Here is a 21,664-nt window from a genome sequence, read left to right as displayed (position 1 = left end):
GGTTAAAACTAGGTAGCTGTATATATTATCACCATTTTGATAATTGATTAATTGTTTGTCATTTTTTAACCAAACATTTAATGGTTCTATTTTCTGTTTTTCTCTGTTTTCTATCCCAGTGAACTGAATTTCTTTGGGTTTTGGACAAAATGAGACATTTTAATATTTTAATATTTCTACTGTTTTCAGAATCAAAGGCGTTTGGCTCCCATCCGAAGTCATTCTCAATTGTGAAAAAATTGTGAAATTTAAGTGAACATAAGCTCCGCCCTTTTACCTCTATTTTCTTACATTTTATAGATCAAACTATTCACAGATTAATCAAGAAAATAACTGTAGAATAATCAATAATGAAAATAATCATTTGTACTTGCAACACAAATAACAAATATTTTCTCTGCTGTTGAAAACATACATTGCTTTAATAATTGTAATGTATGTTTGTGGCCTCGTTAAGCTCTGTGCTGTTATACATAACACGTATCTCTTTTGTTACATTTCTGAAATATGTGTGGTATTTAGCCTACAGCATGTATGTCAGAGAGCCAACACAGACACCACCAGCTCCACCCACTGCAATCAGCAGATCGCACCCACCTGAGTATTGATTACACACCTGCCACTAATCATCTACTCCACACTATATAGTCTCACTCCCCCGGTTCACTCACTGTCTGGTCTCAAACCTCTTACGAGAACTCAACCCGACCACAGCGTCTCTTGACAGCCCCTTTTGGACTTCTCCGTTGTGTGTTTCGTCAGCTCCCGGCTTTCCTGCCACCCGTCTCCTCCAGTGGATCTTACTACCAGCGCTACATCAGGATAAGACCCATAGACTTTACTAGCTTAGCTCCCGTCATGTCTGGCTGTTTCAATAAACTCCCTCGTCTCAGTACTAACCTGTGTGTCCCGTGTCTACCTGCTGACAACGTGCAGATACAGCATGGGCCTTATATTGTTTTGGATATTGGTGAGAGACATACAGTATATTATATATTAACTGTATGTGTAACTTATGACCATATATCAGTTGTTTCTTTGGGAAACTCTGAACTCTTCTAAATCATTTGAAATGTGTGTGACATTGAACAGTTTTTCTTGTTTTAGTTCCTGATAATCAGAAAACAAGTTGTTTCAGTTTGAACCACTCACACACCAGGAAACGCTTCTCCTACGTCCCGCAGGTTTGATCTATCGGGGACTAAAGACTGAATTATCTATAAATCTGATGAAAATCCAATGGAAGATTTGAATAAATAGAATAATAATTTCAATTCACATTTATGGAAGATTACTTGTGGGGGTTTTCAAGGTCTGCTGTTCGGCCCGTTATTGTTATTATTACACACAAACTGATGAACATCTGTATTTATTTGTTTGCAGACGACAGAAATTTGTTCTGTTGTTTTAAACGTTTGAAGCAGCTTTTGGATATTTGGGAAAAGTAATTCACAGTTTTAAAGAGTTTTGTTTTAAATTAATGATCTTTGTGAATGATGAGATTCTTTCATCATTTTAGAACATGTAAAAGTGATTTTTACTAATGTTTATAAAAATCTGAGGAATTCGCATTCGGGGAAAGACGCCGACTCCGACTGACACCAAATGCCCCCAGAGATGATCATGTTTTAGTTGATTTTGCTTAAATGTTTTAACTTCAGATTCATAAACAATATAATTCTGGAATATAATGTCAACATATCGTAATACTGGATCACATTTTGTCACTACGATCTGTTTACAGACTGAAACACATTTCGGTTTGAAGTGTGGAAACGTGTCTGTGACTCACCGACTGTCAGCCGTCCTGTTCACTGCCTCGCCTCTGAAACTGATCTGCAGTCAGCTGTATTTAGTCTCCATGTACCTGGATCACCTCCAGGCTCCGCCCCCTCTGAGTTCTCTGGAAATACCTTCGGCTGTTACCTGAAGTCACATGACCTCACCTCACCGTTGTCTTACCTGTGAATCTGCAATAGTTAATATATATTAATATTTGTATTATTCTTATCGTTGTTTTTATTGTTTGTAATGTTCCTGTTTAATAAAACATTTAAAACATTACACTGATTTCTTGTAAACTAACTGTAAACAGTATATTGCTAATATACAGTACACACTGCGTTGTATTAATGTGTAGTATATAAGACGTGTCGTCCCTCATTCGTCCAGCAGTGCTCCATCGTAGAAAAGGTTTCAGTCGTAGTCGTCTGGACGCTGTTTTCAGAATCAAGACGTTTCGGCTCCCATCCGGAAGTCATTCTCACTGTGAAAATGGTCTGAGAACTCAGAAATTTAAGCTACTACCTGTGTTGCTTAAGCCCTGCCGTTTCAAGTTAAAACCTGAAGGAGGAGTCTACCTGAGTATCTGATCTGATCAAGCCAATCACCTGCTGAACAGTGATGAGAGGTGCAGCCAGAGAACAACAGGCCTGATTACTGATTACTGGGCCATCATGGAAACAGTTAGGTCAGTTTCAGGTGAAACTAGGCAGGTAAACAGCAGACACTCAGGTAGACTCCTTCCTGAGTCTACCTTGTCTGTTGTCCTGACCTGTCTTTCTGCCACCTGTCACCTGTCTGTCTGCTGTCACCTGTCTGTCTGCTGTCACCTGTCTGTCTGTCACCTGTCTGTCTGCCACCTGTTACCTGTCTGTCTGTCTGTCTGTCACCTGTCTGTCTGCCACCTGTTACCTGTCTGTCTGCTGTCTGTCTGCTGTCACCTGTCTGTCTGCTGTCACCTGTCTGTCTGTCTGCTGTCTGTCTGCTGTCACCTGTCTGTCTGCCACCTGTCTCCTGTCTGTCTGCTGTCACCTGTCTTTCTGCCACCTGTCTCCTGTCTGTCTGCCACCTGTCTGTCTGTCTGTCACCCGTCTCCTGTCTGTCTGCTGTCTCCTGTCTGTCTGCTGTCATCTGTCTGTCTGCTGTCATCTGTCTGTCTGCCACCTGTTACCTGTCTGTCTGCTGTCTGTCTGCTGTCACCTGTCTGTCTGTCTGCTGTCTGTCTGCTGTCACCTGTCTGTCTGCCACCTGTCTCCTGTCTGTCTGCTGTCACCTGTCTTTCTGCCACCTGTCTCCTGTCTGTCTGCCACCTGTCTGTCTGTCTGTCACCTGTCTCCTGTCTGTCTGCTGTCTCCTGTCTGTCTGCTGTCTCCTGTCTGTCTGCTGTCATCTGTCTGTCTGCCACCTGTCTGTCTGCTGTCACCTGTCTGCTGCCACCTGTCTCCTGTCTGTCTGCTGTCTCCTGTCTGTCAGCCACCTGTCTGTCTGCTGCCACCTGTCTGTCTGCCACCTATCATCTGTCTGTCTCCTGTCTGTCTGCTGTCATCTGTCTGTCTGCCACCTGTCACCTGTCTGTCTGCTGCCACCTGTCTGCCACCTGTCTCCTGTCAGCCACCTGTCTGTCTGCTGTCACCTGTCTGCCACCTGTCTCCTGTCAGCCACCTGTCTGTCTGCTGTCACCTGTCTGTCTGCCACCTGTCACCTGTCTGCCACCTGTCTCCTGTCAGCCACCTGTCTGTCTGTCCTGGTGTACCTGTCTGCATGTCTCTGCATGTTTCGGTTAGAGTCTAATAATAAAAACAGCACAAAGTTGATGTTGCCATTAATATTCACTGTGTTGCTGTAAGTTGTGTATTATGAGCGTCTGTGTTGCAGGTGTGAAATATTAGCTGACAGTGCAGTTTAACGGCGTCCTGTGTGATCATTTTTACTGACATTAATATTCTCTTTTATTATGTTTATTAATATGATCTCAGTTTGTAATTTGAATCTCATGTTGTGTTTTCAGAGAGGCGCTGTAGCACCTGTCCCGGACCACAGAGGAAAAACACGAATGTTTATTAAAAATACAATAATGTATGTTGTATATGTTGGATACCGTGGGAACGGGAGGAAACCGGCTGAAAGAGATTTAGAAATAGTTTTTGGCAGAACAGGATGACGACACGCCGGCAGGTGTGATCATGGGAGTAAAGGTAAGAAGGAAAGAAGGTGTGTTTTCAACATGGCGGCTGCAGGACATCAGAGAAGATGTGAAAAAGAGGTAAATGTGGGAGCGACTGAAGGAAACCGGAGAAAGTCTGTCTGAGGTGTGAGACACTGTTACAGGTGCGGAGGGTTTGAGTTACGTATTTACATCCTCCGTCCAGCGGGGGCAGCACCGAGCTCAAGTCCGGGCAGAGAGAGGAAGCAGCGTCAGGTGCCGCCGCGACCAGGCGAGCTCCGCAGTCTGCCAGTCAGACCGGATTATGCTCAGCATCAGCCAGAGAAGTAGCTTTATTCACACGGAGTCCTAAAATGCCGCTCCGGGATCAGGTCTGTGAGTTCGCCGCTCTGAACAAACAGCTTCAATCAAAGAAACACGAGTTAAATCAGCTGCAGTGCACTGCGCAGGCGCGGGCCGGCTGCCCGTCGTCATGGAGACGGTTTGATGTTTCTGACCCGCGAGGAGCCTGAACACACCTGAACACAAACTAGACCGAGAGCTCGAGGAGTTAAAGCACCTTCAGGTAAGATCACCTGTCTGCTGAGCTGCTGTTAGCCTGGAAGCTAACGGCTAACAACACTAGTTTTAGCTCTGAGACGTTAGCCTGGAAGCTAACGGCTAACAACGCTAGTTTTAGCGCTGAGACGTTAGCCTGGAAGCTAACGGCTAACAACACTAGTTGTAGCTCTGAGACGTTAGCCTGGAAGCTAACGGCTAACAACGCTAGTTGTAGCTCTGAGACGTTAGCCTGGAAGCTAACGGCTAACAACACTAGTTGTAGCTCTGAGACGTTAGCCTGGAAGCTAACGGCTAACAACACTAGTTGTAGCTCTGAGACGTTAGCCTGGAAGCTAACGGCTAACAACGCTAGTTGTAGCTCTGAGACGTTAGCCTGGAAGCTAACGGCTAACAACACTAGTTCTAGCTCTGAGACGTTAGCCTGGAAGCTAACGGCTAACAACGCTAGTTGTAGCTCTGAGACGTTAGCCTGGAAGCTAACGGCTAACAACGCTAGTTCTAGCTCTGAGACGTTAGCCTGGAAGCTAACGGCTAACAACGCTAGTTGTAGCTCTGAGACGTTAGCCTGGAAGCTAACGGCTAACAACGCTAGTTGTAGCTCTGAGACGTTAGCCTGGAAGCTAACGGCTAACAACGCTAGTTGTAGCTCTGAGACGTTAGCCTGGAAGCTAACGGCTAACAACACTAGTTGTAGCGCCGAGACGTTAGCCTGGTTAAAGCAGCAGCTGTTGTTAGCGGCTGAGCTGCGTTCAATAACCAGACGTTTGTTAATGTTTGCCAGAGTTATTAAATAGCAGCAATACTAGTGTAGAAGTACGGTTACAAGCAAAAGTTCAAACTCTGAAGTAAAAGTGCTAAATGTATCCAGCATTAAAGGACTGATGCGTTCACGTGTTCATCACCGCTGCAGCTGCTTTAACGCCTTTATGAACTTAATCTACAACGATTTGTTTTATTAATCAGAATCTGCAAAGCTGTTAAATGAACGTGTTGCAGTGAAAAACACAATATTTCCCCCGAGACGCATAAACTAGAAATATCTGAACCACACTGTCGATCCGTGTGAAGCGCGTTTCCAAGGAGATTCCAAACCCGACGACTGGTCAGACTGGGTCAGACCTGGTCAGACTGGGTGGACTGGGTCAGACTGGTGAGACTGGGTCAGACCGGGTCAGCAGTATTTGACCGTATTCGTGACGTCGTCAGCTGTTACTAACACTAAATGTCTCGTGGTCATGTGATCACAGCCTGTACTTTAAATTACAGGGTAACTGTACCTGTGTGACATCATCAGGTGATGGCGAGGTCACAGCGTGATGTCATCGATTTCTCAGCGTTGGAGAGAGAGCTGCGGGGGGCGATCGAGTCCGAGCAGAGATACAGGAGAGAGAACGAGGCGAAGCTGAGAGCCGTCAGCCAGAGAGTGTCCTCCTACAGCGAGTTCAGGTAACTCCAGGGTCCTGGAAACACTTCCAGGGGGCTCCTGGATCCTTCAAGACATTCAAGGACTCCTGGAATGTCTTGAAGGAGTTCGTGGGCGCTCGAGAAGGCTCCTGTAGGACTTAAAGACATTCTAGGAGTCCTTGAAGGGATTCCAGGATGCCTTAGAAGAACTCCTGGTGGTCTTGAAAACCTTTCATGATTCCTTGAAGTAGTTCCAGGCTCTGTCTTACGTGTGTGTGTGTGTGTGTGTGTGTGTGTCAGGGACCTGGTCCTGTCCTGCCACCTGAGGCCTCTGGAGAAGAAAGACAAAGACGGAGCTCCACGGAGACAGCCCTGGAACCCCGTCGCCCCGAGCAACGGCTGATGTGTGGTCGCCCGTAGCAACGAGGAACACCTGGACATGAACGTTTTACTGTGATTAAAAATGTGTTGCTGTCCGGTGAAAACCACGTATCTCCCATGAGTGGATAAAAACTGTGTGTGTGTGTGTTTATTGGAGATACGAGGTTTTCACTGAACAGGTGATGACGACTTTGAATAAAAATAAACAAACAAGAAGTTTCATGTCACAGCTGATGATGACAGAAATTCATGTAATGTGAGGTCTGGGTCTGGGTCTCCCTCTGGGTCTGGGTCTGGGTCTGGCTCTCCCTCTGGCTCTGGGTCTGGGTCTGGGTCTGGGTCTGGGTCTCCCTCTGGGTCTGGGTCTGGGTCTGGCTCTCCCTCTGGCTCTGGCTCTGGCTCTGGCTCTGGGTCTGGCTCTGGGTCTGGCTCTCCTCCTCTGGCTCTGGCTCTGGCTCTGGCTCTCCCTCTGGGTCTGGCTCTGGCTCTGGCTCTGGGTCTCCCTCTGGGTCTGGCTCTGGCTCTGGGTCTGGGTCTGGGTCTGGCTCTGGGTCTGGGTCTGGGTCTCCCTCTGGGTCTGGGTCTGGGTCTGGCTCTGGCTCTGGGTCTCCCTCTGGGTCTGGCTCTGGCTCTGGCTCTGGCTCTGGGTCTGGCTCTGGGTCTGGGTCTGGGTCTGGGTCTGGGTCTCCCTCTGGGTCTGGGTCTGGCTCTGGCTCTGGGTCTCCCTCTGGGTCTCCCTCTGGGTCTGGCTCTGGCTCTGGCTCTGGCTCTGGGTCTGGGCTCTGGGTCTGGCTCTGGCTCTGGCTCTGGGTCTGGGTCTGGGTCTGGCTCTGGGTCTGGGTCTGGCTCTGGGTCTGGGTCTCCAGCAGCTGCAGAGCGGCGGTGTGAGCAGCAGGTGGCGCTGCGGAGCTGTAACTTCAGTTGTGAGAGGAAACAGGTGACGCTGCTTCACAGCGAGCGTGCAGGTGCGTCAAGCTCTCACAGGAAGTGTCCAGGTGCAGTCAGCTGTCTGAAGGCAGCTTTTCACAATAAAAGTCCACATTTTGGAGATGAAGATTTCCAGCTGACAGCCGCATCGATCTGAAGTCACGACTGCAGGAGCGCGTCAGCATGAAGCTGTTAATTTTAGTGTTTTCCAGAGGGACTCTGGTGCGCGCTGCCACCATCAGAGGCCGATTAACACTTTATCCTCATTCTGCTCATGTTGATTGATTGATTGATATAGTTATTGATCACTAACAGGCCTCAGCTCAGTCTGTTCAGTCTGAAAGTTGAAACTTTGAGTCAGAAATCAAGCTCTTCACTCACTGTCTCTGGTGTGAAACAGGAAGTGGTTTTTGCTGAGCAGGTTCACCCACAGAGGAGGGACCACAGGCAGGAGGTCTCACTCTGAACGGGTTTACGGAGACTACAACTTCTCTCACTCCTGCTGAGTCCTGGCGTCCATCCAAGGACTTCCAGGTCCTTTAGAGGGCTCCAGAGAGACATGAAACAGATCCTTGAAATGTTTCCTTGAGTCCCTCTGTTCTCTGGAGGGACCCAAGGACCTATTTCAAGGACCCACAGAATCTTTTAAAGCACCCAGCCCTCACAATCACCCTGGAAACTCATTTAAGGACTCTTTTAAAGGATTCCTGGAGCCCTTATAATGACCCATGGAATAGCTCACAAGCATCCTTGAAACTCTTAAGAACCCCTGGAAACAAAGCAACTCTAGAAAGACCCCACTATCCATTTCAAGGTCATTTGGAGCCATTTCAAGGACCCTAGAATCTCCTGTAAAGGGTTTTTCAAGCAGTATTGTGATTCTTTTATGTCCCTAGAGAGTTTCCAGGGTCCTTGAAAAGATTCCAGGTCTAGTGGGTCGTTTGAAAGGCTTCCAGGAGTCCTTGAAATGGCTTCTGGGATCCTTGCAGACTTTCCAGAGGTCCTATAAAGAGTTTCCAGGATGCTAATGAGGGCTCTCTGAATCCCTTAAGAGATCCCACAGACCTTATAGGGAATCCAGGACTCCTTGAAATTGCCTGAGGGGTCCTTCGAGAGTTCCAGGACCCGCGTGCGGCTGTTTTTGCCCTTCTTGCATCCTTTCACAGTTTTCATTTGTCTGTAAGGAAGTTCCAGGATCCTTTAGAGGGCTCCTGGAGTCCTTCAGGACATTCCAGGAGTCCTCAAAGAAGTTTCCAGGATTGTGATCTTTCAATAAACTGCATGGATCCTTGAAAGAGTTCCAGCTGGCGTTCAGAGTTTCAAGGATTCATCCCGGATGTTTCAAAGCAGTTTTTTTTTGCTCCGTGAAACGGTTTCAGTTTTCGCGAGGAGTGAGTCTTCTTCAGGCGCAGAGAGGATCTTCGGCTGCACAGAAACACACTGAGCCGTTTGAAGCCTGCCGGGAATCAAACCCACGACTCTGCGCCGGACGGACCGACTCTCTTCTCTCGCGCTACTTTCCTTCTCTGAGCTTCGGGTGAGTTTTTAAAGTTGAGTTCAGATTCAGTCGTCTTTAATTGACGTTAATTAGATAAAACGCGTCACGTGCAGCATTTTAAGAACATGGTTTAGTGATGATGACCAGCTGATGTGTGACCTCACGCCACATTTAAACCGGATTCCTCAGCAGGTCCGGTGGAAAGAGTTCAGGCTTCAGCGGTGCTGGAACAGGTATTCAGTGTTTACAGTTTTAACGCCACATTATAGAAACACTCGTCACTGTATTCAAAGTGTAAAGCACAGTTTCATCTCTGACGTGTTTTCTAAACTGATCTGATATTTTAGTTTATAAGATCTGAAGCTGCGAGAGAAACAGTCCGTGAACGTCTCTGAGCTGCAGCATGAAACGGAAACACTGCTTCGTTACTTTCCACCGCAGAGATGTCAGAGCTGCTGAGTTCATCATCATTTTAATGTGTGAAACTGAAAACAGCTGATTAAAGCTCAAAGTTAGAAAGACAAGAAGTAAATAACAACAATAATAAATAATCTGTTTTTCCAGAATCTGTAAATATTTCTTATTTATTAATATATTTCCAAACTTTTTACACTGGAGAGGCTCGTCGTCAGTCCGACAGAATGAGAAATCTTATTTCCTGGATTCCTTTTCAAGGGTTCATGGGTCATTCCAGGGTCCTTGGAAGAGTTTCAGGATGTTCAGCAAGGCTCCGACGGTCCTTGAAAGACTCCATGTAATGGATGGGAAACAGCATGATCATATACTGTCACAAAGAGATTTCAGGGGCCTGTCAAGGGGTTTTAAAGGTCCTGGAGATGCTCCTGGGATCCCTCAAGAGATTTAAGGATTCTCTAAGAGGTCCTTGAGTCATTGAGAGGGGTCCTTGCGTCCATGTAGAGATTTACAGGATTACTTGAAGGAGTGTCATGTGCTCCTTGGGTGCTTAATGTGGTTCCAGAGGTCACTGAAACTGTTCCAGGGTGCTTGAGGATGCTGAAGTGGCATTCTGGGGTCCTTGAAAGAGCTCCTTGGTCTTTGGGAGGACTATTGGGGTCCTTCTAATGATCCCAGGCATCCTTGAACTGGTTCTAGGTCAATTGGGAGGGCTCCCAGTGTCCAAAAAAGAACTTAATGCGAGGGAATGCGATGTGAGGGAACGTGAGAACTTAACGAGGAACGCAGAACTTAAAGCAGAACTTAACGCGAGGAACGCGAGAACGAGAGGAACGCAGCTTAATGTGAGGGAACGAGACTTAATAACGGGAACGAGAACTTAATTGCGAGGGAACGCAGAACTTAATGTGAGGGAACATGGGAACTTAACGCGAGGGGAATTTAATGAGGGAACGCAGAATTTAACGCGAGGGAACGCAGAATTTAACGCGAGGGAACGCAGTATTTAACGCGAGGGAACGCAGAATTTAACGCGAGGGAACGCAGTATTTAACGCGAGGGAACGCAGAACGCGCGAGGGAACGTTAAAAACTTAACGCGAGGGAACGCAGAACGCGAGTATTTAACGCGAGGGAACGCGGTATTTAACGCGAGGCGCGGTATTTAGCGCGAGGAACGCGAGAATTTAACGCGAGAGGAACGAGGAAGAATATTTAACGCGAGGAACGCAGAATTTAACGCGAGGCGCGAGAGGGAACGCAGAACTTAACGCGAGGGAACGCAGAACTTAACGCGAGGGAACGCAGAACTTAACGCGAGGGAACGCAGAACTTAACGCGAGGGAACGCAGAACTTAACGCGAGGGAACGCAGAACTTAACGCGAGGGAACGCAGAACTTGCGAGGGAACGCAGAACTTAACGCGAGGCGTAAAGAACTTAACGCATGAACGCAGGCGAGAACGCAGACGAGAACTTAACGTGAGGGAACGCAGAACTTAACGCGAGGGAACGCAGAAGTAGTGCAGTTCTGTAGAAAGAAAGAAAAATGAAAGGTTGTCTTCCCTCTAAATCAGTGATGAAGGAGCAGAACTTCGAAGAGCAGGTGATGAAGATTATGGAGGAAGCACCGAACGCCAGAAAAGCTCTGCTGGAAAATTACGACAACCTGCTGAACGTGGCCGATTACTGCTACAACAACTACATACAGGTTAGTACTGCTGACCGCTCGCACAACAACTGCATACAACTAGGCTAGCCGTTTCCCCCTGTTTCCAGTCTTTATGCTAAGCTAAGCTAACCCCTCCTGTCTCCATGTGTCTCCGTCAGTCAGCGGATGGCAGTATGAAGGCTCTGGAGGAAACTAAGAACTTCACCACCCAATCACTGGCCAGCGTTGCCTACCAGATCAGCACTCTGGCCAGTAGCGTACTGAGTCTGCTCGACGCTCAGGCCAATCAGCTGCGTCACATGGAGTCTTCCATCAACCTCATTGGTCAGGTGAGCCTCGTCCTGCTGACTGATGGTTGATACCTGAGATTTAAAGGGTCACTCCACTGTTTTTATGTTTAATAGTTACAGAGTGCTGCAGGAATGAGTCCTAAAACCCGGATTGGCCTACAAAAATATACGTCATCCCTGCAGCCCTCTATATAGTGACTTCTGTGTCCTGATGATGTCACAGTGATGTCATCAGTCAGAGGTAAAAACTGGAGGTGCGGAGTCTGAAAGAAAGACCAGATACGGAGGCTCTAATGAAATTCTCAGTTATGGGAAATGTAGGATCCAGTGTTTCGGTGTAAAAGTCGGGATATCTCGACCTCCGCTGTCTCTCTCGCAACGACGACTTTATGCAAGAGAGACTAGAGCTGATCAGGAAGGGGGACCAGATAATACAGAGTCTGAGATCAGATGTGTAGTCTGTGGACCCTCTCGTCACCATGACAACCGGTGTGGGAAAAAATGCTCGAGGAAAACCAATAGGAGTTTTTTAAAGTGTTGTTGTCTGCACGAGCCTTTAGATCCAGACTGCAGGACTCGCCGACAAACTGACCAGTCAGTATTTCTCTCATGTTTCTTTGTTATTACACGGTGAGTCGTTGGTGCTGATTGGGTTCCCGCTCACTTTGTGCTGAGAATACAGATCCAGGTTCACGCTCTGTGTGTGATAATAGCCTCCTCTCCATCGGGGAGGGCAGGACTGACTGACTGAGTGACTGAATGGAGCCTCTGTTCTGTCTGCTTTGTGTTCACTTACTGTCATTAACAAACGACTGCGACCACTGCTGTGATTTGTGTCATAAATAAGTTCTACATTCCTTTATTTATTCGTGCTTTTCAGTCAGCGGGGCAGTGTTTGCTTGTACTAAGGTGCGTTTGTTTGGTTATTTTGTCTCAGGCTTGTTTATTTAATGTATTTTATTGTGTTTTTTTATGCAGTTCATTAAGTTCCCTTAATGGTAGTTATTATAAAAACATAATATCAGCAGAATCTCTTCTGCTCATCTTTTCCTGATCTGGACATCAGCTGCAACAGCTTATCATTATTGATTCATTTGCAGGTTAGTTTTGTAATTAATAGATTGATATTTAATCATTAAAATGTCAGAACAGTGAAAAACGTCTATCTCAGTTTCTCAGAGGTCAGGGCGACGTCTTCACCTTCTTCACTCTTAAAGTAACGATGCAGCACCTGCAAACTAGCTGCGCTTCAATAGGTCGACTAGCTAATGTTAGCGTAGCATGCCATTACCAGAGTAGCTAGCGGTAGACGGACAGCAGCTTCTCTGGCCCTGCTGTGTCTCTGTCTGACCAATAGAAAGGAGCTGCCTTGTGGTTAATCAATATCAAACTGCTGATGGAGACAGGAGCTCTGTGATGCTTCATGGGGCCTCTGAAAATGGCAACAATCACAATAATGATGGAAGCTGTTGCTGATGTTGTTACCGTCAGTATGTTGTAGTAAAGCCAGTAAACCGCCACATATCTAGCTGTCATTAGTGCATCGAGGGAGAAGAGGGGCTACTTCAGGTGATGTGTAATCGTTGACACTCATTACAGGTACTTTACTGGGTAAGAGGAAATGTTCTGTGAAGCTCCGTTTTCGATGATGGACTCACTCTCAGGTTCCTCTGCGTTAATGTGCTCACGGTGTCTGTTTCACTTCGTCCTCCTCAGACGGTGGAGATGCACAAAGAGAAGGTTTCTCGGAGAGAAATTGGCGCCTTCACGGCGGTGAGACGACTCCCACGCAGCCACAAGATCCTCCCTCCTCCTCAACCGACTGCCGGTTCACAGCCCCGCCCACCATACAGCCGCAGACCAATCAACTTCCAGCAGCTGGACGGCCTGGGCCACGGCATGAAGGTATCTCATAAACACGTCGTCCAACTGGTGTATCGGCGTTTCTTTTGTCTTGTGTTTGTAGTCTTACAACCCACCAATGCAGAACTTCCATTGGAAAATTGCCAGTTCTGTGGTACTAAATACAAAATAACATTTTAAACATCCTCGGTATAGATATGCATCAGCAGTTTGTAAATACACTGGATGTTCTTTTTGACATTTTGGGTTAAATCAGCTCAGTTTTCTCTTAACAAAATATTAATTTTGTAATTATATTACAAAAAATGTTCTGTGTTCAAAGTCATAATGTGTTGGTGTGAATCAGCAATATTATCCAGATAAGACACATAGAGAAGCATTTAGAGAAGCCAGAAGCAGAAGTGCAGTCTGTGCCGAGCAGCTGATGCTAACAGGAAGTGTCTGCGGCTGACACAAACCACGGATACAGAAGTGACACTGCAGTAAAAGTTCCTCAAACTTTATCTTCCTTCACTGAGCGGATTTTCAGACAGAGTTGTCTCGTGGATTATTTCCTCCTGAGAGTCTCAGATCTGCAGCTCTACTGCTGCACACGGTACACTGCGCACTACTGCGCACTACTGCAAACTACTGCGCACTACTGCAAACTACTGCGCACTACTGCTCACTACTGCAAACTACTGCGCACTACTGCTCACTACTGCAAACTACTGCGCACTACTGCAAACTACTGCGCACTACTGCTCACTACTGCTCACTACTGCAAACTACTGCAAACTACTGCGCACTACTGCTCACTACTGCAAACTACTGCGCACTACTGCTCACTACTGCAAACTACTGCGCACTACTGCTCACTACTGCACACTACTGCTCACTACTGCAAACTACTGCGCACTACTGCTCACTACTGCTCACTACTGCTCACTACTGCAAACTACTGCACACTACTGCTCACTACTGCTCACTACTGCACACTGCTGCACAGTACTGTACACTTCTGCTCACTACTGTACACTGCTGCTCACTACTGTACACTTCTGCACAGTACTGTACACTACTGCACACTACTGCTCACTACTGCAAACTACTGCAAACTACTGCGCACTACTGCTCACTACTGCAAACTACTGCGCACTACTGCTCACTACTGCAAACTACTGCGCACTACTGCTCACTACTGCTCACTACTGCAAACTACTGCAAACTACTGCTCACTACTGCTCACTACTGCTCACTACTGCGCACTACTGCTCACTACTGCTCACTACTGCACACTACTGCTCACTACTGCTCACTACTGCACACTGCTGCACAGTACTGTACACTTCTGCTCACTACTGTACACTTCTGCTCACTACTGTACACTTCTGCACAGTACTGCTCACTACTGCAAACTACTGCGCACTACTGCTCACTACTGCACACTACTGCTCACTACTGCAAACTACTGCGCACTACTGCTCACTACTGCTCACTACTGCTCACTACTGCTCACTACTGCAAACTACTGCGCACTACTGCTCACTACTGCTCACTACTGCTCACTACTGCACACTGCTGCACAGTACTGTACACTTCTGCTCACTACTGTACACTTCTGCACAGTACTGTACACTTCTGCTCACTACTGCACACTACTGCTCACTACTGCACACTTCTGCTCACTACTGCTCACTACTGCAAACTACTGCGCACTACTGCTCACTACTGCGCACTACTGCTCACTACTGCACACTACTGCTCACTACTGCAAACTACTGCGCACTACTGCTCACTACTGCACACTACTGCTCACTACTGCACACTACTGCTCACTACTGTACACTGCTGCACAGTACTGTACACTACTGCACACTACTGCTCACTACTGTACACTTCTGCTCACTACTGTACACTGCTGCACAGTACTGTACACTACTGCACACTACTGCTCACTACTGCACACTTCTGCTCACTACTGTACACTGCTGCTCAATACTGTACACTTCTGCTCACTACTGTACACTACTGCGCACTACTGCACACTACTGCTCACTACTGCTCACTACTGCAAACTACTGCGCACTACTGCTCACTACTGCACACTACTGCACACTACTGCTCACTACTGCTCACTACTGCGCACTACTGCAAACTACTGCACACTACTGCACACTACTGCTCACTACTGTAAAGTCTTTCAGGTCTCATTTCTTCACCTTTGAACAACAAATCAAACTTCTGCTTGTCTAACTTCTAACAACTTCCACTGCTTACACTTCAGCGACCCTTCCACTGACGTCGTCTTTCAGTTCATTCACTGGAACTGCCGCTAATTCCTTTCAGGACTTCCACTTCAAGCGACACCAGCTCGGTTCGTCACTTACACCTTTAAACTTCAGCTAACACTTCACTTAACGGACACTTCACAACTTTTTGTATTTCGACTGCCACTGCCACTTCAGCTGTTTCAAATGTTTCAACTGAACTTTCAGCAGCGAGCACACAAACTTTGATCCTTTTCCAGTTTATTTTATTGTGTTTGTGAATTGTATTTAGCATTTATTGTTTCCCACAGAGACATTAAGGCTGAGCTGTTACTGGTTTCTGTAAATCCTCCTGAAGTGATCTCCGTCCAACGACTCTCTAATGTCTGTTTCGTTTTATTAGAGCTGCTCATCAGCTGAGGCTTTACTGAAGAAGTGGTTTGTAAAAGGTTTTCACACACACACACAGTAACACACACACACACACACACACACACACACACAGTACACACACACACACACACACACAGAGACACACACACACACACACAGGCAGTCTTTGTTGAGCGTGGGAAAATGTTTAGAGACTAATTAGAGCTGCTGAAGCCTGAGAGGCTCTATTGATGCTCACTAACACAGACACATTAACACACACACATTAACACACACTCATGTCCCCCCAGGTCTCTGGGAAACAGTCGGACCGAACAGGAACCATCCGTAAAGCCTCCATCAGGTTCAGTTTGATTCTACTGTGTTTCTATTAATGACAACTTCCTGTTTCACACCAAATATCTCCAACAGGAAGTCTGACTGTGTGTGTGTGTGTGTGTGTGTGTGTGTGTGTGTGTGTGTGTGTGTGTGTGTGTGTTTCAGGTCCACCAAACCTCCAGAGCCGGTCCAGTGCCCGGTGGCGCCCCCTGTCAGTGGGTAAATAAATGTTTCTAGCTCAGAGAAGTGACATTAACGAGCAGCAGCCAGTGCTTCGCAGACTTATGTTCCCTGGCTTTCGCCTCTCAGGCTACACACAGGCTGCTCTGCCTTATCGGTGAAGGTTGCCAGGGCTGTATGAAACCTGAAAGGAAAACCTGCAGACACTACTCAGGGCTGAAAAAGGCACCGACAACTTAGTTCAAATTCTCCTAAAAACAGTTGAACATGAGTTAAAGGTTTCAGTCGTAGTCGTCTGGACGCTGTTTTCAGAATCAAGACGTTTCGGCTCCCATCCGGAAGTCATTCTCAATTGTGAAAAAATGGGACGGGAACTAGAAATTTAAGCTACTCTGTGTTACATAAGCCCCGCCCTCAGGAAGGAGTCTACCTGAGTATCTGTTGATTAGCTAGTTTCACCTGAAACTGAACTAATAGTTTCCAAGATGGCCCAGTAATCAGTAATTATTGATTGATTACTGATTACTGGGCCATCATCGATCAGAACGTATCAGGCCTCTATAAAGGAAAATGATTTCAAGTCGGGTTACTGTGTTAACAACATACATACACACTCAGTTTATTAGGAACCAGCTCAAACTAGGTCCAACAGTAATACCTGTCTTTTGTTTTGCCCTGGGTTTCACCTCTCAGGCGTTGCCTTGTCTTGTTGCTGGAGGTCGCTGCAGCAGCCTGAGGAAAGGAAGACTGCAGTCACTAATTAGGGCTTAAAAAAAGGAGCTCCTGTGTTTTTAGCGTAAAAAAGAATCACTTAATTTATGTTTTTATATGCAGTCAATATCGTCCTAAAAGCGTCTCGTAGCGGCTCATCACCCACTGATAGTGTAAAGCAGTGAAAGCACATTTCTTGTTGCAGTAAAGTAAATAAAGTCATTTCAACCAATATAATCAACTCATTTTATCACTTCTATGTATTTATTTATTTATTCAGCTCTAGTTTTGGGAAACCCGTGGCTCCGCCCATCATCCCCACCACCTGCCAGGCTCCACCTGAGTGTGACATCATCACCACGCTGCTGGACGACGCCCCGCCTCCTCCTCCTACAGCCAATGAAATGTCAGCTCAGGTCGTCACTAACACCTCGGCCCTGCCCCCTCCACCTCCTCCACCTGGTTCGTCAGGACATATGGTGGCCCCCCCCTCCACCTCCTCCACCCCCACCTTCAGAGGCTCTGACCAATCACAGCGCCCCACCGCCGGCTCCGCCCCTCAGCCTAGAGACAGGTGAGGATTAAACAAAAACAAATATTTCTGGCAGCAACGTATTTAATCTAATCATGTCAACACGTCAATGGATGTTACCGCGACGACTGTATTGAATCGTCATGGTAACATCACATTAGTCCGGATTAGTTAAACAACACAAGTTCATAATGAATGAGTTCATCATGGTAACGTGTGTTAGCCCGGATCAATTAAAATAGCTGTTTAAATCTGTCATCACGTCTCTGTCTCCTCAGTGGTGGAGGAGACCAGCTTCCCCCCTCCCTCTCCCCCTCCTCCCCCTCCTCCCTCTGATGATGACGGCTTCCCTCCGCTGCCCAATGACGCGTCAGAACTGCCAGCCCCGCCCCCTCCACCTCCACCCAGCCAGGAAGTAGATGGTACCTTTCTGTCTGTCTGTCTCTGTCACACAGACTGTACATAAAGATGGACGACATGTCAGCTCCCCAACAGTGAAGCCAGAACATCTGCATCGCCCCCTGGTGGCGGGCTGCAGTACAGGTCATAAGCCCTGCCCCCTCCACGTTAGCGTATGGGACACGAGCCAAACTAAAAACTCAAAGTACGTCACATAAACTTTTCCCAGAGATGGTTTCTGTCAGTTTAGGTCCCAGTTAGTGTTCGTTTCTCTGATACGTTTGTTTTTAATTAGTTATCTGATGCTATAAAAACGGGGCTTCACGTCATGATTGACAGGTGAGGCCGGCTCGCGATTGGGTCGGCCGGGTGTGTGGGCGGGACCTCGATAACACGGCTCCAACCCCGATCGCTACTGCGCAGACTCTGGCTCCAAATGACGTCACCAGCGCAAGATGGCAGCTCCCGTATCCGGATATTTTGGCTTCATTTAGTCCAGCGGCAGGAAGTGGCGACGTGTCGGCCATCTTTATATACAGTCTGTGGTCAGTCATAACAATCTGAACTTCATCAGCTGAGAAACTGTGTGTCAGTCACAGATAATTACACAAAATGAACCACTGCTGCTCTCTGGTATTAATGTCCTTCGAGAGAACAGGCGACAGTCTGTAAGTTAACAACAGGTAGCCATTAGCTACCACCTGGATTCCTGTGCATTTAACCTGAGCAGCGGGATGTTTGCGTGCGCAGCCACGTGTGAATTCTCAGCTGCTGACCAAACGCTTTTACAGAACACACTGAAAGATTACTGCTACAAAGACGAGGAGGAGGCCACCCCACCAAACCCAATTAAAAAATGTTGCAATTTAAGCCTGTACTTCTTCTCTGGTGTTTTTCTCTCAGTTTCTTCTTCTGTGGTATCTTTCGATCTGTTTCTTCGTCTCTGGTGTTTTTCTCTCAGTTTCTTCTTCTGTGGTATCTCTCTTCAGTGACTCTCCAATCCAGGAGGAGTCGCCGCCGTCGCTCGCCCCCCACCACTCGCTCTCTCTCTATGAGGGTCCGCTCTGGCCCCGCCTCCCGCTGCCGCTACACACGCTCTCTCTTCCTGCCTGCTGTCCAGTCACGTAAGCCGACAGAGGACGCCACTGTCATCCAGTAGAAACTCAGTACAGCTGAAAAGATACAGATGCATTTATTTTGTTATTGGATCTGGTTTGTAGAACACAAAATAGAAATAAATAAACACTTTGAGGAGGTTCTAGGAGTTCTTCAGGACGTTACGAGGCCTGTGAGGAAGTTCTAGGGGCTTTGAGTAGATTCCAGGAGTCCTTACTAGGAGAGCTTGAGGAAAGTCTAAGTAGATCCAGGAGTCATTGAGTTAATTCTAGGTGTCCTTGAGGAAGTTCTAATTAGCCTTGAGTAGGTTCCTGAAGTCTTTGAGGAGGTTATGGGTTCCTTGAGAAGGTTCCAAGAGTCAATGAGGAAGTTCTAGGTGCCCTGGAACATCCACAAGGATCCCTAGAACTTCGGAATCAGTGACGAAATTCTAGGGGTCCTTGAGCGGTTTCCAGAAGTCCTCAAGGGGGTTATGGGATCCTTGAGGAGGTTCAAAGAGAGCTTGAAGAAATTGCTATTAGCTTTGAGGAGGAGGAGGCTTTAGGGGTCATTGAGGAATTGTAGAAGTCTTTGAGGAAGTTGCAGAGGTCCTGGAGAAGGTTCCAGGACGGTTCCAGGAGCACCAGGCCTTTACTTGTGTCTGTTATTGAACAGATGAATCACAGACCCTGGAGCATCGTCCTGCTGTTAATACTGACTCTGTCTGTCTGTCAGTGATGATCCCCCCCCCCTACCCTCCCCCCCATGCTCCTCCTCACCTCTCCTCCTCCTCCTCCTCCTCCTCCTCCTCTTCTTCACCTCGGCTCTGCTTACCTGCTCGCCTCGAACACCTGGGTAAGACAACGTACAAATACTGCTGTTAGTATGTTCTTAGTATTGTATTACTGGAAGTAGCAGTATTAGTCCTAGACGTAGTACTAGTAACAGTAGCAGCTTTGCAAGAGTAGTATTTGTGGTTCTGCATATTATCACGACTATCTCACACTATGACGGTAGTAAAGCAGTAGTACTACACATCAGAGTACACACACAACTCTTGAACTTGTCAACTATCAGCTCCTATCAGCTCTGCTGCTTTCTGTCGAAGCCCTGCCTCCTCGAACCTGATTGGCCAAGCACAGCTGTCACTCACAGGACCTGTGTGCTGTTCTCTTAGATCTAGAGCTCCCAGCCACGCCCCCTCCGCTCCTATTGGACGGTGAGGGTGGTTTTGATGACATCATGCCACCCCTCCCTCCACCAGTGGACTACGACACCGACGCCCCTCCACTATACCTGGAGAAAGGTACTAGTACTTCTACTACTGCTACTACTACCACCACTACTTCTACTTCTGCTACTACTACTACTACTACTACTTCTGCTACTAGTACTTCTACTACTACTACTTCTACTTCTACTTCTGCTACTACTACTCTGCTACTACTACTTCTACCACCACCACCACCACTACTCTGCCACCACCACAACTCCCACCACCACTCCACCACCACCACCACCACCACTCCCACTCTGCCACCACCACTCCACCACCACCACCACCACCACCACCACCACACCACCACCACAACCACCACCACCAGCACCACTGCCACTCCCACCACCACCCCACCACCACCACCACTCTGCCACCACCACTCCCACCGCCACTCCCACACCACCACCACCACCACCACCACTCTGGCCACTCCCACCACCACCACCACTCTGCCACCACCACTCCCACCGCCACTCCCACCACCACCACCACCACCACACCTGGCCACTCCCACCACCACCACCACCACCACTCTGGCTGCCACCACCACCACTCCCACCACCACTCCCACTCCCACCACCACTCCACTCTGCCACCACCACTCCCACCACCACCCACCACCACCACTCCTGGCCACCACCACACCACCACCACAACCACCACCACCAGCACCACCGCCACTCCCACCACCACCCACCACCACCACCACCACCACCTGGCCACCACACTCCCACACTCACCACCCACCACCACCACCACCACCACTCTGGCCACTCCCACCACCACCACCACCACCACCACTCTGGCTGCCACCACCACCACTCCCACCCCACCACCACCGCCGCCACCACCACCACTCCGCCACACCCACCACCACTCCACTCCCACCACCACCTGGCCACCACCACTCCCACCACCACCACCACCACTCCCACCACCTGGCCACCACCACCACCACCCCACCACCACCACTCCACCACCACCACCACCACCACTCTGGCCACCACCACAACCCCACTCCCACCACCACCACTCCACCACCGCCACCACCACCACTCCACTCTGCCACCACCACCCACCACCACCACCACCACCACCACCACCACCACCACCACACCACCACCACAACCACCACCGCCACTCCCACCACCACTCCACCACCACCACCACCACCACTCTGGCCACCACCACTCCCACCGCCACTCCCCACCACCACCACCACCACCACTCTGCCACTCCCACCACCACGCCCACACCACTCCCACCACCACCACTTTACCACCACTCCACCACCACCACTTTACCACCACTCCACCGCCACCACCACCACCACTCTGGCCACCACCACCACTCTGCCACCACCACCACTCCCACCGCCACCTGGCCACCACTCCACCACCACCACCACCACTCACCACCACCACCACTCTGGCCACCACCACCACCACCACCACCACCACCACTCACCTGGGCCACCACCACCACCACCACCACCACTCTGGCTGCCACCACCACTCCCACCACCACCACCACTCCCACCACCACCACCACCAC

The 21,664-nt window shown here is 48.4% G+C and overlaps 2 protein-coding genes across 4 annotated transcripts in view; both read left to right on the top strand.

Annotated features, from left to right (window-relative positions):
- The first annotated feature begins 4,215 nt into the window (after window positions 1-4,215).
- On the top strand, window positions 4,216-6,508 carry ccdc103 (coiled-coil domain containing 103). 3 transcript variants are annotated; one of them, XM_044182319.1, is made up of 3 exons: window positions 4,216-4,511; window positions 5,755-5,953; window positions 6,212-6,508. In XM_044182319.1, the coding sequence occupies exons 2-3, from the start codon at window positions 5,805-5,807 to the stop codon at window positions 6,312-6,314; spliced, it is 252 nt and encodes an 83-aa protein (XP_044038254.1). In that variant the 5' UTR covers window positions 4,216-4,511; window positions 5,755-5,804; the 3' UTR covers window positions 6,315-6,508. The 3 variants fall into 3 exon arrangements, with proteins under 3 accessions (XP_044038254.1, XP_044038255.1, XP_044038256.1); XM_044182320.1 differs by having other exon boundaries at window positions 4,369-4,511; window positions 5,774-5,953; XM_044182321.1 differs by having other exon boundaries at window positions 4,382-4,511; window positions 5,802-5,953.
- Window positions 6,509-7,105: 597 nt separating this feature from the next.
- LOC122869123 (ABI gene family member 3-like) overlaps window positions 7,106-21,664 on the top strand; it is a 23,747-nt gene continuing 9,188 nt past the window's right edge. The window contains 12 exon segments of the mRNA XM_044181769.1: window positions 7,106-8,756; window positions 10,707-10,840; window positions 10,960-11,130; window positions 12,808-12,996; window positions 15,887-15,939; window positions 16,080-16,133; window positions 17,086-17,286; window positions 17,288-17,379; window positions 17,616-17,759; window positions 18,726-18,860; window positions 19,567-19,686; window positions 20,009-20,137. Coding sequence (XP_044037704.1) covers window positions 10,709-10,840; window positions 10,960-11,130; window positions 12,808-12,996; window positions 15,887-15,939; window positions 16,080-16,133; window positions 17,086-17,286; window positions 17,288-17,379; window positions 17,616-17,759; window positions 18,726-18,860; window positions 19,567-19,686; window positions 20,009-20,137 — 1,420 coding nt within the window. The 5' untranslated portion in view covers window positions 7,106-8,756; window positions 10,707-10,708.

This window comes from Siniperca chuatsi, linkage group LG21 (genome assembly GCF_020085105.1).
Source record: "Siniperca chuatsi isolate FFG_IHB_CAS linkage group LG21, ASM2008510v1, whole genome shotgun sequence".
NCBI lineage: Eukaryota > Metazoa > Chordata > Actinopteri > Centrarchiformes > Sinipercidae > Siniperca > Siniperca chuatsi.
This window is presented reverse-complemented; position numbering and strand designations above follow the sequence as displayed.